At 42.6% G+C, this 16,729-nt stretch overlaps 1 protein-coding gene across 1 annotated transcript; it reads right to left on the bottom strand.

The window, feature by feature from the left end:
* Positions 1-11,894: 11,894 nt before the first annotated feature.
* Positions 11,895-15,388, bottom strand: LOC112267432 (diacylglycerol O-acyltransferase 2-like). Its single transcript, XM_042296562.1, has 5 exons — positions 15,244-15,388; positions 14,605-14,681; positions 14,291-14,505; positions 13,629-13,831; positions 11,895-13,383 (listed from the first exon to the last, which is right to left on the bottom strand). Exons 1-5 carry the CDS (start codon positions 15,386-15,388, stop codon positions 13,169-13,171), a joined length of 855 nt encoding a protein of 284 aa, XP_042152496.1. The 3' UTR covers positions 11,895-13,168.
* Between the last annotated feature and the right edge of the window lie 1,341 nt (positions 15,389-16,729).

Below are 16,729 nucleotides of genomic sequence, written 5' to 3' on the forward strand. Positions count from 1 at the left end.
CAGCTCTTTATTTTATGGGAATTCGTCATATACATTTATGTTGAATTAGGACTATAGGCAATTAACTATAGGCTACCACTATAATTTTGGAGGGGAAATATGTATTTGTCACCATTATTTGCCAGTCTGTTTTATGACAACTTTACAAGAAAGGTTATACAATGTCCCTCCTTTGTGCCACAAGCACAAGTCTACCAGTTACTGTGATCTGCCCATGACCTCGCACAGAGGAGGGAAGATGATACTATAATTGTATAATGTTGCAATTTTACTGTAGGCTACGTTATTACCATGACGTCTGAGTTTTGTCTTGAAATTATTTGGAAAAATCCACAAGAGGGCAGTCCAATCTCAAAAGTTGCAAAGTAGATATTGTCATCCCGAAAGAGAGCCATAAACCTAGTAATGGTGTCTTTTGTAGGCACTAATTCCGCTGATGTTCGTTCAGAGGTAACTCATTTCCAGTTTTTAGGACTACAAGCTGGCCAGATGGTAAATAGTTAAACATTATTGTGGTGCAAAATTACCTGTTGGAAATAATTCGGATAATAACTAGACTTTGTAATATGTCTTGGGAACAACAACCTTAATATGGTTCTTTTATGTCATCACTTAATTGGGGGAGAGTGTGCATGTGGCTCTATTTGATAGCTGTTTCTGTTTGGTATGTATGACATCCCACAGAGCCCAGAACAAGGCCTCACTCATTTTTTGTTGTTGTTGTTGCTCTTTTGCATGTTATTTTGGCATTAATACATGTCACATATCAGTTTGCAAACAAACAATGTAAAAAAATATATATATTTTCATTATAAAGCTGCATACACACATGGTCTTTCTTGCTTTTCTTAAATAATGCAACTCCAAAATGCAGGTGTTTCAGTCTAGCTCAGTGCTTTCTGTGGTGTAGGGTCAGCCAGCGGAAAATACAGAGCATAGGGGTTGGTAATCTTCTCTAGTTGCGCCGTGATTGGCTCAGTGTTCTGTCACTCATGGGGACTGGTCACTGCAAAATCTACAGGGATAGCTTGAAAATTCAAGCCCCCTTGGGTGCTGCCATAGATTTACATTAGAAGTGCCCATCCAAGAAGGTTCAAGGTCATTGGCCAAAGATACAATTATGTAAAATCACGTAAAATCTACCATAGCCTTGATTGAACTGATCATGTCAACATCATACTTTCAAAATCTGAGCTAGCAAGCTTGACAAGCAGTTATCATCATGAATCACATCGACAATCTACTGACAAATCATTTTCATACCTTGTCATGTGAAGAGAAATTATAGATAAAATGTATCAATGCTCATCGGCCATTGGACATACATCACACAACAAGTTGGAAATCGCAAATTCAACAAAGTGGTTTGGAAGGAATCCGTTGCTAACTGCAAGCTTTGCAAAGCAATGCCTATTTTGCTTCCCCTGCCTGCTATTTCGGTGGAGAGGGTGTGTGGTCCAAGTCTGTGTTTAAGAGTCTCTTTTCCAAGCTTAAAACCGTAGGATAAATAAAGGGGGCATATAAGCAGACTATGAAAACTCTTACAATTTTGATGATGACATTTCTCTAAAACAGGTTATAGGCTACATGTGCACCACCAAGTCAGAACAGTAGGCTAAGTTATGAGGGGGAAAGGGACCAATTTTGTAGGGTGAAGCAAATGGGTGACTAACAGCTTAGTACACAACATAAACTTAGTATTACTTTCTTAGCTATCCCCTTACACTGTGTATAAGACAGTAGTTTTGGAATTGTTAGTTAGATTACTTGTTGGTTATTACTGCATTGTCGGAACTAGAAGCACAAGCATTTCGCTACACTCGCATTAACATCTGCTAACCATGTGTATGTGACAAATAAAATTTGATTTGATTTGATTTAGCTACAGTATACATATCTCCCTGACATATTACATAATTTATGCAGCAGCATAAAATACATTTTTGGACTCACCTTGTTGTGTTGTGAATGCTTGAACAGGAAGGTGGCGCAGCAGTCCTTTTTGTGAGCAAATTTTGTCATGAAAGTTTGTTATCTAAGTCTAGCTTTCATGGTTCCTTCTATTAAGGTAAGTCGTCCAGCAAAGCATCCCCAAACCATCACACTACCGCCACCATGCTTGAGAGTTGGTATGAGGTTCTTACTCTGGAATGCACCGTTTGGTTTTCGTCAGGCATAATCGACCATCAAGACGCTTGGAAGAATGTTCTATGGCCAGATAATTTAAAAGTATAACTTTTTTTGTGTTTTGTTTAGTCACCAATACATCAGATAATGAATGATAGGCTCACCATTTAGTCATTTTTACTAACATTTAATCCAGTAGCAAAAAATTCTAGATACACATTTTAAAACTGTTATTTTTGAAGTGCTGAATAATAGATGGTAAATATAATTTTCCATGCAGTATTTGACTATAACTTTACATGCCCTATTTATTAAATATTTTGCATCCAATGACAGGTTATGAGCATGTCAGTCTTACAATTTCATTATCCTTATACAGTACAGTAAAAAAAAAGTGCTTTTTATGGATTGCTTTCATTTTCTCTGAACACTTGGTCTACTTAGTGCAAAACACTTGCGTTGTTTTTCTTTGGTTTAGTTTTTAGCAATTAATCTCTTGGTTTTTAAGATATTTTCATCATTGCAGAATTAAGAGTTTTGTCCTTGTAGCCTCTCATTTAGAATTTCTGTCATTTTCTTAGCATTGCTGTCAAAATCTGACAGATGGCCACAAATTAATTTAACCCCCAATAACTGGCTATATGGTATACCATTCTTGAGGGGAAGTGGATGCATACTATCCGCCCGTAGCAGGGTGTTGTGGGCTTTGTGTATAAGTCTGTATGTAATGCATCATTCTCTTTGATGATTCATAAGTCCAGGTAATTAATTCTTCTCTCATCAGTCTGCATGGTGAATTTGAGATATTCAGAGCTTTCGTTTAACAGAGGTTGGAATTAATTTAGTTCCTGCTGACTTCTTTCCCAGAGCAAAAATCCATAATATATGTATCTCTTCCATATGAGGATTCTAGAAAGTAGGTGGTGCGTCTCTGTTTTGTAAATTGTCCCACATACAGGTTCCCATAGTTAGGGGCAAAATGGGAGCCCATGACTACACCTCGAATTTGAAAGTAAAAGTCTGACACAAAGACAAAGTCGTTTTTGAATAATACCAGTTCAGTGAGTTGCAAGATGCATCATTGGATGGAGCAAGATCCATCATTGGATGGAGCAAGGGTAGGGTCTCTCTGCTGAAGGAAGTGTTGTAGCGCCTGCAAGCCTCCAGTGTGTAAACTGTTAGTGTTCAAGCTCCTCACATCAAAAGTTGCTAGCAGGGTGCCCTCTGATATCCTTCTTAAGCCCTCTATCAATGAGATCATGTGACCGGTGTCTTTGACATAAGATGGGAGATTCTCAACCATTGGTTTAATGTGGTGGTCCACAAACGTAGAGATGTTGGACGTCACGAGAGGCCACCTGTCATTCAGGGCAGGTGGGGCAGAGACCCCATTTTTAGCAAAATTAATAATAATAATATACAGTGGCAAGAAAAAGTATGTGAACCCTTTGGAATTACCTGGATTTCTGCATAAATTGGTCATCAAATTTGACCTTATTTCATCTTAGTCACAACAATAGACAAACATAGTGTGCTATGTTTAATAACACACAAATTATTGTATTTTTCTTGTCTATATTGAATATATCATTTAAACATTCATAGTGTAGGTTGGAAAAAGTATGTGAACCCCAAGTCTAATGACTTCCCCAAAACATAGTTGTAGTCAGGAGTCAGCTAACCTGGAGTCCAATCAATGAGACGAGATTGGAGATGTTGGTTAGAGCTGCCTTGCCCTTTAAAAACACTCACAACATTTGAGTTTGAGTTTGCTATTCACAAGAAGCATTGCCATGCCTCGAACAAAAGAGATCTCAGAAGACCCAAGATTAAGAATTGTTGACTTGCATAAAGCTGGAAAGTAACTCTAAAAGCCATGATGTTCATCAGTCCACACTAAGACAAATTGTCTAGAAATGGAGAAAGTTCAGTACTGTTGCTACTCTCCCAAGGAGTGGCCGTCCTGCAAAGATGACTGCAAGAGCACAGCGCATAATGCTCAATGAGGTTAAGAAGAATCCCAGTGTCAGCTACAGAAATCTCTGGAACATGCTAACACATCTGTTGACAAGTCTACGATACGTAAAACACTAAATCAAATCAAATGTATTTGTCACATACACATGGTTAGCAGATATTAATGCGAGTGTAGCAAAATGCTTGTGCTTCTAGTTCCGACCATGCAGCAATATCTAACAAGTAATATAACCTAACAATTTCACAACAACTACCTTATACACACAAGTGTAAAGGAATGAATATGAATATGTACATAAAAATATATGAATGAGTGATGCCCGAACGGCATAGGCAAGATGTAGTAGATGGTATAGAGTACAGTATATACATATGAGATGAGTAATGTAGCTAAGAAAGTAGTACTAAGTGTATGTTGTATACTAAGCTGTTAGTTGCCCATGTGCCTCACCCTAATAATTTGGTCTATTTTCACCAAAGCGGTATTGTACACACATCATTCGTGGTGTTTGTGTGCTTGTTTGGTACAGCTTTGACAGTGCTACTGATAGTAGGGGTGGCGCTTGGCTTGCAGGTGCAATTTCAGCACACACAACATTCTATAATAGAATTGTGTTATTTGACGTGTCAAATAAAAAGCTTATTTAATGCGTCAAATAGTGTTTTATATATATATTTTTTGACACACAAAGACCCAAAAGCCGTTCAATGTGCCTCACCCTAATAATTTGGTCTATTTTCACCTCTTAATTTCAGCTACTTTTCTAACTTGGTGGTGCACATGTAGCCTATAACCTGTTTTAGAGAAATGTAATCGTCAAATATTGTAATAGCTTTCATTGTCTGTTTAAATGCTCACTTTATTTATCCTACAGTTCTGACTTGTTGTACAGGGAGTACACTGTAAGAACAGCCCATGTTCTGAATTCTGTCGCTGTACATTTCAAAACTGCTGAACAAATAGTTATATTGATTATCTCCATCGTCGCTCGCTCATGAATGTCTTAATTGAAATTACGGATTGCCTCTTATCCGCTTGTCGTCCCCTTATGCCGTAGTTTGCACATCTCAATTGTTAGTAGAAACCACATTTGTTTCAGCAAGTCAGCCATATCAGCTATGTTTTTTTAAAGGCAGTAAATGAGGCTGAATGAACTGTTTCACTGCCAGACAAGGCTCCACTGAAAGCCAGGTGTAGCAGTGGTAAGGTGTTGGGACTGCTGTTGGGACTCTGCTGTTGGGACAGCTTTATGTAGGCCCTAACAGTTTGTGGGCACCGTTTGTCACCGTTATAGTGCAATTCATGTGTTGTGTAGTGGATTTGCTGGCATGCATCCCACTTTTTTGTTTTGCCCCACCAAGATTTACATTCTAAAATTGCCACTGAACATCACAGAGTCAATTGCTGCTACAATGGGTCTACCTGAGGGAGGAGACACTTGTTTGTGTAATTTAGAAACTGTATAAAAAGTTGGTATCTTAGGAAATTTCACATAGAAATTCACATTATTTTTGGGTGATTTGTCCTGATTCCAAATAGATTTCCACTGTGGATATCAAATCAAACTTTATTTGCCACATGCCCCCGAATACAATAGCTGTAGACTTGACCATGAAATGCTTACTTACAAGCCCTTAACCAACAGTACAGTTCATGAAGTAGAAAATATTTACCAAGTAGACTAAAATAAAAAATAAACAATAAAAAGTAACACAACACAAGAATAACAATAATGAGGCTATATACAGGGGGTACCGGTACCAAGTCAGTGTGCAGGGGTACAGGCTAGTTGAGGTCATCTGTATATGTAGGTGGGGGCGAAGTGACTATGCATAGGTAACAAACAAACAGCAAGTAGCAGCAGTGTACAGGTGGTGGTGGGGGGTTATGAATTGTTCAGCAGTCTAATGGCTTGGGGGTAGAAGCTGTTGAGGAGCCTTTTGGTCCTAGACTTGGCGCTCCGGTACCGCTTGCCGGATATGATATTATGCTGGAATTCTAGGGTAGGGTCATGATTCAGTTTGTGATAGAAGTCACCTTTAGATAGTTGTGGGCCACATTCATTTACATAGTCACATTTGTTTTGTATGCAAATTCCTCCTCCTTTGTTAATTAAAAAAATATATATATATATTTTACTAGGCAAGTCAGTTAAGAACACATTCTTATTTTCAATGACGGCCTAGGAACAGGCCTGGTCAGGGGCAGAACGGGGGTTTGAACTAGTCCAATGCTCTAACCACTAGGCTACCCTGTCACCCCATTATGATAATAGAAGGATCCTTAAGAGCCATTCTCTCTAAATGTGGTTCTCTCAGAGTTGTCAGGTACCTCAGCTTGGTTGATGGCTCCATCTCCTGCTTGGCTCACAGTAGGGCAGGTAAGTCTAGGAGTAGACCTATGTGTATATCTCACTGAGGATGACATTTCAAGTGGAGTCATGTAAATTTCACTCTTATTAAAGAACTCACACAATCTCAGATTACAGAAAAACTTAAAAAGATCTATATGGAGGTCAAAGTCATTAATGTATGTATTACAGTTGAAGTTGGAAGTTTACAAACACCTTTGCCAAATACATTTAAACTCAGTTTTTCATGATTCCTGACATTAAATCAGAGTCAAAATTCCATGTCTTAGGTCAGTTAGGATCACCACTTTATTTTAAGAATGTAAAAGGTCAGAATAATAGTAGAGAGAATGATTTATTTCAGCTTTTATTTCTTTCATCACATACCCAGTGGTTCAGAAGTTTACATACACTCAATTAGTATTTGGTAGCATTGCCTTTCAATTGTTTAACTTGAGTCAAATGTTTTGGGTAGCCTTCCACAAGCTTCCCACAATAAGTTGGGTGAATTTTGGCCCATTCCTCCTGACAGAGCTGGTGTAACTGAGTCAGGTTTGTAGGCCTCCTTGCTCGTACACACGTTTTCTGCCCACATATTTTCTACAGGATTGAGATCAGAGCTTTGTGATGGCCACTCCAATACCTTGACTTTGCTGTCCTTAAGCCATTTTTCCACAACTTTGGAAGTATGCTTGGGGTCATTGTCCATTTGGAAGACCCATTTGCGACCAAGCTTTAACTTCCTGACTGATGTCTTGAGATATTGCTTCAATATATCCACATCATTTTCCTCCCTCATGATGCCATCTATTTTGTGAAGTGCACTAGTCCCTCCTGTAGAAAAGCACCCCCACAAAATGATGCTACCACCCCCGTGCTTCACGGTTGGTATAGTGTTCTTCAGCTTGCAAGTATCCCTCTTTTTCCTTCAAACATAACGATGGTCATTATGGCCAAACAGATCTATTTTTGTTTTTTACCTTTTTTATTTTACTAGGCAAGTCAGTTAAGAACATATTCTTATTTTCAATGACGGCCTAGGAACAGTGGGTTAACTGCCTGTTCAGGGGCAGAACGACAGATTTGTACCTTGTTAGCTCGGGGATTTGAGCTTGCAACCTTACAGTTACTAGTCCAACGCTCTAACCACTAGGCTACCCTGCCGCCCCAAAAAAGCCAGACTACGGTTTCATCAGACCAGAGGACATTTCTCCAAAAAGTACAATCTTTTGTCCCCATGTGCAGTTGCAAACCGTAGTCTGGCTTTTTTATGGCGGTTCTGGAACAGTGGCTTCTTCCTTGCTGAGCGGCCTTTCAGGTTATGTCGATATAGGACTCATTTTACTGTGGATGTAGATACTTTTGTACCTGTTTCCTCCCGCATCTTCACAAGGTCCTTTACTGTTGTTCTGGGATTGATTTGCACTTTTCGCACCAAAGTACGTTCATCTCTAGGAGACAGAACGCGTCTCCTTCCTGAGCGGTATGATGGCTGCGTGGTCCCATGGTGTTTATACTTGCATACTATTGTTTGTACAGATGAACGTGATACCTTCAGGCGTCTGGAAATTGCTCCCAAGGATGAACCAGACTTGTGGAGGTCTACAATTTATTTTCTTTTGATTTTCCCATGATGTCAAGCAAAGAGGCACTGAGTTTGAAGGTCGGCCTTGAAATACATCCACAGGTACACCTCCAATTGACTCAAATGATGTAAATTAGTCTATCAGTGTTACGGTTTTCTTCCGTCGAAGGAGAGTCGGACCAAAATGCAGCGTGGTTAATTCGATACATCTTTAATGAAGACGAAACACGAACAATACAAAAACAATAAATGTAACGTGAAAACCTAAACAGCCTAAACTGGTGCAAACTAACACAGAGACAGGAACAATCACCCACGAAACACTGAAAGAATATGGCTGCCTAAATATGGTTCCCAATCAGAGACAACGATAATCACCTGCCTCTGATTGAGAACCGCCTCAGGCAACCATAGACTATGCTAGAAAACCCCACTAAGCCACAATCCCAAAACCTACAAAAAAAAAACATACACAAACACACCACAAAATAAACCCATGTCACACCCTGGCCTGACCAAATAAAGAAAGAAAACACAAAATACTAAGACCCGGGCGTGACAGAACCCCCCCCCCAAGGTGCGGACTCCCGGCCGCACACTAAAACCCACAGGGGAGGGTCCGGGTGGGCGTCTGTCCACGGTGGCGGCTCCGGCTCGGGACGTGGACCCCACTCCAACCAAGTCTTAGTCCCCCTGTAACGCGTCCTTTGATTGGCGACCCACGCCGCCGACCTAGGCCTAATAACCCTCACCAAGGACCCCACTGGACTGAGGGGCAGCTCAGGACTGAGGTAGAAGCTCGGGACTGAGGGGAAGCTCGGGACTGAGGGGAAGCTCGGGACTGAGGGGTAGCTCGGGACTGAGGGGTAGCTCGGGACTGAGGGGTAGCTCGGGACTGAGGGGTAGCTCGGCACTGAGGGGTAGCTCGGCACTGAGGGGTAGCTCGGCACTGAGGGGTAGCTCGGCACTGAGGGGTAGCTCGGCACTGAGGGGTAGCTCGGCACTGAGGGGTAGCTCGGCACTGAGGGGAATCTCGGCACTGAGGGGAAGCTCAGCACTGAGGAGAAGCTCAGCACTGAGGAGAAGCTCAGGCAGGTAGTAGGCTCTGGCAGATCCTGGCTAGCTGGTGGTTCTGGCAGATCCTGGCTGACTGGCGGATCCTGGCTGACTGGCGGATCTGGAAGATCCTGGCTGACTGGCGGATCCTGGCTGACTGGCAGATCTGGAAGATCCTGGCTGACTGGCGGATCCTGGCTGACTGGCGGATCTGGAAGATCATGCCTGACTGGCGGATCCTGGCTGACTAGCGGATCTGGAAGATCATGGCTGACTGGCGGATCTGGAAGATCATGGCTGACTGGCGGATCCTGGCTGACTGGCGGATCCTGGCTGACTGGCGGATCTGGCTGCTCTGGCTGCTCCATGCAGACTGACAGCTCTGGCTGATCCATGCAGACTGGCAGCTCCATGCAGACTGACAGCTCTGGCTGCTCCATGCAGACTGGCATCTCTGGCTGCTCCATGCAGACTGGCAGCTCTGGCTGCTCCATGCAGACTGGCAGCTCTGGCTGCTCCATGCAGACTGGCAGCTCTGGCTGCTCCATACAGACTGGCAGCTCTGGCTGCTCCATACAGACTGGCAGCTCTGGCTGCTCCATGCAGACTGGCAGCTCTGGCTGCTCCATGCAGACTGGCAGCTCTGGCTGCGCTGAACAGGCAGGAGACTCCGGCAGCGCTGGAGAGGAGGAAGGCTCTGACAGCGCTAAACAGGCGGGAGACTCCGGCAGCGCTGGAGAGGAGGAAGGCTCTGACAGCGCTAGACAGGCGGGAGACTCCGGCAGCGCTGGAGAGGAGGAAGGCTCTGGCAGCGCTGAACAGGCGGGAGACTCCGGCAGCGCTGGAGAGGAGGAAGGCTCTGACAGCGCTGGACTGAGGAGCTCTGGCGCCTCTGGAATGAGGGGCTCTGGCACCTCTGGACTGAGGAGCGCTGGTGCCTCTGGACTGAGGGGTGGAAACTCTGGTAGCGCCGGACAGGCGGGAGCACCTGTGTTGATGGGACGGAGAGACAGCCTGGTGCGGGGTGCCGGCACTGGTGGTACCGGGCTGGGGACACGCACCTCAGGGCGAATGCCTTGCATACTACGCCAAATCAACTGCTCTCTCTCTTCACTCTCCCCCAATTCTATTAACACCTCCTCGAGTGTCTCCTCATCTCCCATCCGTTCACTCTCCTCCATTCTGTCCAATAATTCCTCGACACTCTCAGACTCAGCCCTCAGCTTCGCCGATAGCTCCGATAACATCGATGGCTCCTTACGGTAAACAGGGGGAGTTGGCTCAGGTCTGAACCATGACTCTGCCACACTCTCCCTGAGCCCCCCCCAAGAAATGTTTGGGGCTGACTCTCGGTCCTCCTTCCACGCCGCCGTGCTTGTTTCTCCAACTCCATTCTCCTATAACCCTCTTCGCACTGCTCCAGCGAATCCCAGGCAGGCTCCGGCACGCTCTCTGGGTCGACCGCCCACCTGTCTATTTCCTCCCAAGTCGTATATTCCAAACTTCGTAGCTCCTGCTGCCACTGCCTGTCACCACGCCGCTTGGTCCTGGTGTGGTGAGTGATTCTGTTATGGTTTTCTTCCGTCGAAAGAGAGTTGGACCAAAATGCAGCGTGGTTAATTCGATACATCTTTAATGAAGACGAAACACGAACAATACAAAAACAATAAACGTAACGTGAAAACCGAAACAGCCTAAACTGGTACAAACTAACACAGAGACAGGAACAATCACCCACGAAACACTCAAAGAATATGGCTGCCTAAATATGGTTCCCAATCAGAGACAACGATAATCACCTGCTTCTGATTGAGAACCGCCTCAGGCAACCATAGACTATGCTAGAAAACCCCACTAAGCCACAATCCCAAAACCTACGAAAAACCCCCATGCACAAACACACCACAAAATAAACCCATGTCACACCCTGGCCTGACCAAATAAATAAAGAAAACACAAAATACTAAGACCCGGGCGTGACAATCAGAAGCTTCTATAGCCATATCATCATTTTCTGGAATTGTCCAAGCTGTTTAAAGGCACAGTCAACTTAGTGTATCTAAACTTCTGACCCACTGGAATTGTGATACAGTGAATTATAAATGAAATAATCTGTCTGTTGTTACATTCTGACCTTAGTTCTTTTGTTATGTCTTTGTTTTAGTATGGCCAGGGCGTGAGTTGGGTGGGTAGTCTGTTCTTTTTTCTATGTTGTGGTTTTGTGTTTGGCCTGGTATGGTTCTCAATCAGAGGCAGGTGTCATTCGTTGTCTCTGATTGAGAATCATACTTAGGTAGCCTTTTCCCACCTGGGTTTTGTGGGTGATTATTTTCTGTTCTGTGTTTTGCTTCACCGTTCAGGACTGTTTGTTTAATTGTTTTTGTTCAGTGTTCAGTATTCTTATTAAAACAATATGGACACTTACCAAGCTGCGCATTGGTCCTCCTCTTCTTCCACCCACGACGAGCATTACATCTGTAAATAATTGTTGGGAAAATTACTTGTGTCATGCACAAAGTAGATGTCCTAACCGACTTGCCAAAACTATAGTTTGTTAACAATAAATTTGTGGAGTGGTTGAGAAACTAGTTTTAATGACTCCAACCTAAGTGTATGTAAACTTCTGACTTCAACTGTAAGTACAAATGATAACCCATGTCATAATAGAGAAATGGCAAGAGACATGAGGGCATAGGTAATGGTAAAAATTGGAAATGTATGTGGCGCATTTTAAATAATCATGCCAATATACATAGAAGGCTAATCATATATTCTACAGTTGGTTGTGTAGTCTTTCATTTATTGATTCACTTTCAAGATTAGGTGTCAACCCAACTTTATGATACTACTATAAAGTATTTCGTTTTTTCCACGTTTTGATTGTTTAGCTGTAAAATCCAGAAAATTAAAACAACAACAATTACAGGGTGAATGGCTCAAAGGCATCATTTCTTTACAATGAACAAACAAAGATATCAAATGTTTTACAGGCATATGTAATGTTTGAGAAGCAACTGAAAGTCAATATGGTGACATACTGTATCTTGTTAAGCTGTGGTAACAAACACATTACTCCTTCCACAGATGCACATGTGGATGGATGAAGGGCTGGGGACCACTGCACTGACTGACAGGCAGAATAAGGGCTTTCAGTGAGGGCTTAGTGATTCAAACTATGATCAATAACATCAGAGGGCACCAAAGAGAAGTCATGGCCTTCATACTTTATTATCGTTTTAAAGAAGGAATAAAACATGTAGTGTGACGACAGTTGAATGTTTTTCGTGTTCTGTGCCCTTCTAAAATAAAGGGGAATGTTATAGTGTGTATATGTTTTATTAAAACCTATATACTTATCACTGTTTTGTGAACAGATAGTCACAGATTATGATAATGTGGAAGCTACATCTTGAGTGTCTATTGACCTCACTTGTTCTTATGTGGAACAATTTGAGGACAAGTGAATTTAGATAAATAGTGTCTCTCTTAACAATATCTTTAAATATACACACTGAACCACTGAATAGTTATACTAAAGCATACAACCGACTATTAATACATGATATTGCAAGCCTGCGTGATATAAAATGTTTTACAAATGGTTTGAATAGCTGGGATACATTGGTTCGTTCACTGTAGTGAAGAGTCAAGACACCCCCGTGTGGCCATGCAAGTGACTTGTTAAGACCAATACAGAAATGATTTGACATAACTATGTTCTCGCTGCAAAATAGATTTAGAAAGTGCCAAGAAAACAACCCAGTTCTGATTCAAAAAAACAAATGTTATGGATTAAAAATACACATTATCTGTTTTATTTTCATCAGCAGAACCATAAATGTAAGAAATGTTCTGCCCCCTGGGGGTTATTTTGAATTGAATGATGCATCAAATGTTCTACAGCAGGCTGTGGTTCCAGACAGAACACAACAATCTTCCCCCAGGACACTTCACCTAGTGATTATCCTAGAAAAAACGGCAGCATCTATTGTGTTTCAGTCTGTCTTGACAGGTAGCCTTTGATCTGTGTGATGGTTCCTTTAGTCACAGCTTCAGTCATAATGTACACGGCTTATCTGGAGCAGCCAAGGAGTATTGCTTGCGTCTGACCCGGCCAGGGTATGACCACTCCACAGTGAATCACCAGAACATCCTCCTCCCTCAGCTCAAAGTGGGTCTTGTGCTTGTCAAAGAGCTGTGTAAGGGAGCTCATGTACATGGTGTGGTAATGATTCAATTCTTCTTGGCTGGGTGAACTGATCTTGGGCATCTCCATGGGTTTTCCAACTAAAAGGCAAAATAATTTTATCAGTGTTACTCACCCTAAAATAGATAAAAAATGTACCTGAATTCTCCACATACATACCTTAATGGGGTAAAAAAAATCTAATTAAAATGTTTGGTTGCACTTTGTTTTAGAGGAACAGAAATTACTAAGAAATTACATGGTCAAATGGTAATTACATAGTAATAACATATAAATAACTTTTCACACATCCCGCTACTATTTCTAGGGTACATGGTAAGCTTACCAACTGAGTTGATGGGTTTGGAGAAGGGGACCAGGCCCCAAGTGTCAGGGGAGAAGAGGCCCCGGCCCTGAAACACACAGGGGGCAAAACCCAGGATCTTCTGTAGCCTCCTCTGGATCAGCCTCCACCACGATCCCTCATTCAGTATCAGCTGCTTATACACATCATTCTCTCCAAATGAGTACACAGGCACCAGGTCAGCCCTGGTAAACAATAACACAATAAGACACAATACAACATAGTCAGTCTCACCTCCAGATGATTAGTTTGACAGTCTGTTCAAAGTCTCCTTGAATCAATGTAGCTTTCTGGTGTGGATAGTTTGTGTATACCAAAGCCAGTTTCACAAAGCCCTTGCGGTTCTTTAGGGTCATACAATGAACTCCTAGAGTACAGTACCGAGATTCAGCTGCCCCTCCAACATTAATAATGACTGCATTCCCTGTTCCATTACATGACAGAATGAACTCCAGAGTGGCGCGATTCACAGGACAAACCCCTGAAGATTAATAATGAATCACTATTTTTAGGAGCAACATTTACAGAACTACTCAATCATATCTATAAATTAAACCTTTACTGTCCTTAGAGGGAAATTCATCTACAATGTATGTCCATGTTACGAACAATCACTCATTGTTTTAGTATGGGATGAGACTAACCAGAGACCAGTGTCCTCACCTGCAGACACCAGGTACTCTCTGGCTAATGGCATGTGGAAGTTCCCAGCCAGGGTAGCCACAAATGGTGTTATTCCAGGGAACTTGGCTGAAAAACCATTGGACTCAGTTGGACTCAGACTCAGTGCTCCAATTCCATGTGGGTGGTAGCCAAGGATGTAGTTTCGATTGGGCAACAAGTTGTGAGTCTTGATAAGCTGAAATCACAAGATTGTTAAATATGAGACTCAACATTGAAGCAAATATTGGCTTGAACAACAGTTAATTTGAAATGTGACAAATCAGTGTGCAGTTACTATCACTCGGATACGGACGTTGTCTCGGTAGTAGGTCCACGCTGTCCAGTTCCTTACACACGAGAACATTCGGCCAGCTAGGAGTCAACACACCATATCATCAACAAAAAGCTACAGTAAGTCTGAAGAGCAACCAATGCCCTACTCCAACTGTATTCTCTGAAGTAGCAATGTAAATGTAGCGATTAGCTTGCCTTGTTTGTGTTTTCCAATCATAGAAGAGCCAGATGGTACATGAGGCTGTGACACACCAGAGGTCAGTCCAGAGGAGGTACAGCATCACCACAGAGCATATAGGGCCTGGTCCAACACAGACGCCAGGGAATGAAACACAGATTCATTTTGCATTGACAAACATCCTATTGTCCTTTAAAATCTGTAAAAATACAAAAAAGTATACAAAGAAGCACACAAGTTTAGAGAATCATATATTACTATTTGTGCTGTGTCATAGCCAGTTAGAGGTTGTGCAACCCATTAAGACCATGGTGCCATGTTTATGCCCTCTAGTACGCAACAGTTTTTCAAGAAACCCAATAAAAGGCTGGCCATTTATATGCTAAACATAAATAGAAACCAAAAATCCAGTGCTTCAGCCATTTGACAGTGAAGTGTTTAGAGCTCATCAGGGAATCTCACCCATGATAAGGAAGGAGACGATGGACTGCATGACAGAGAAGACCTGAACCTGCTTCTCCAGCCTGGGACACCAGGCCCAGCACACAGAGAGCAGGGACTGCAGGGCCGACAGGAGGACGGAGCCAGTGCCTGAAACACATGACATTAGGATTGATTAAGTTAAATGTCAACCCTTTGCTACTTAAAATGCAATCATATTCTATTCACATGACCTTGAAAACTACACAAAATATGTAACCAATATTCAACAATATTCAAGAAATCAACCAAATGTAATTAATAATGAAGATACTGGAATGGATTTATTGCACCCCGTAAAACTGATCTTACCTCACAGGACACTGGTGTATGCCACAAGTATTGTCTTAAAAACCACAATATTAAACATGGAAAGCCAAAAATGTTAGCAGTTAACAGGCAATAAAACTAGTGATCTCTATTACAACCCATGACATCAGTGCTCTCACACTCAGTTGAGCAAGTTTGTACTCCTCAAGGGAGGGGCGACAGTGTGAAGGGTGCTGGGATTGTCACAGAGAGCATTGTGTACTCTCTTTATTAGTGCAGGGGACATCTGAACATTATCCTTGTATATTATCTGTTCCATTATGTCAAAATGACCCAACTGGGCTATGATTCCTCTCTTTAGTCATATTACATGCCATTTATAAGCTACATAAGCAAGCATCCTGGTCTCATGGACTAGGCGTAACATAGTACATGTAAATCCAGGACACTCAAATTAGTGTGGTATGTTAAGTTTGCAGAAGGGGACTGCGTAGTGCTTAAAAATAGTCTGTCCTCGGTTGTAACACTCACTACTGAGTTCCAAACTGCCTCTGGAAGCAACATCAGCACAATAACTGTTCGCCGGAGCTTCATGAAATCTGGAATTCTGACGGACGAATCTGGGAACCCTACCTGCCCCAATGCATAGTGCTAACTTTAAAGTTTGGTGGAGGAGGAATAATGGTATGGGGCGGTTTTTCAAGGTTTGTGCTAGGCCCCGTAGTTCCAATGAAGGGAAATCATAACGCTACAGCATACAATGACATTCTCGATGATTCTGTGCTTCCAACTTTGTGGCAGCAGTTTGTGGAAGGCCCTTTCCTTTTTCAGCATTACAATGCCCCCGTGCACAAAGCGATGTCCATACAGAAATGGTTCAGTGTGGAAGAAATTGACTGGCCTGTACAGAGTCCTGACCTCAACCACATCAAACACCTTTGGGATGAATTGGAACACCGACTGTGAGCCAGCCCTAATCGCCCAACATCAGTGCTCGACCTCACTAATGCTCTTGTGGCTGAATGGCAGCAAGAACCCGCAGCAATATTCCAACATCTAGTGGAAAGCCTTCTCAGAAGAGTGGAGGCGGCAGGGTAGCCTAGTGGTTAGAGCATTGGACTAGTAACTGCAAGGTTGCAAGTTCAAATCCCTGAGCTGACAAGGTGCAAATCTGTCGTTCTGCCCCTGAACAGGCAAT

The sequence above is a fragment of the Oncorhynchus tshawytscha genome, linkage group LG14 (genome assembly GCF_018296145.1).
Source record: "Oncorhynchus tshawytscha isolate Ot180627B linkage group LG14, Otsh_v2.0, whole genome shotgun sequence".
NCBI classification, from domain to species: Eukaryota; Metazoa; Chordata; class Actinopteri; order Salmoniformes; family Salmonidae; genus Oncorhynchus; species Oncorhynchus tshawytscha.

Excerpts from the sequence above, each read along its gene's own strand:
- LOC112267432 (XM_042296562.1), bottom strand. The coding sequence starts at position 15,388 with ATGTCATGTGTTTCAGGCACTGGCTCCGTCCTCCTGTCGGCCCTGCAG. Across the intron at positions 14,506-14,604 it reads ACGTCCGTATCCGAGTGATA|CTTATCAAGACTCACAACTT; the intron begins GTAACTGCACAC and ends TTGTGATTTCAG. Across the intron at positions 13,832-14,290 it reads GGTGAGGACACTGGTCTCTG|GGCTGACCTGGTGCCTGTGT; the intron begins GTTAGTCTCATC and ends ATTGTTTACCAG.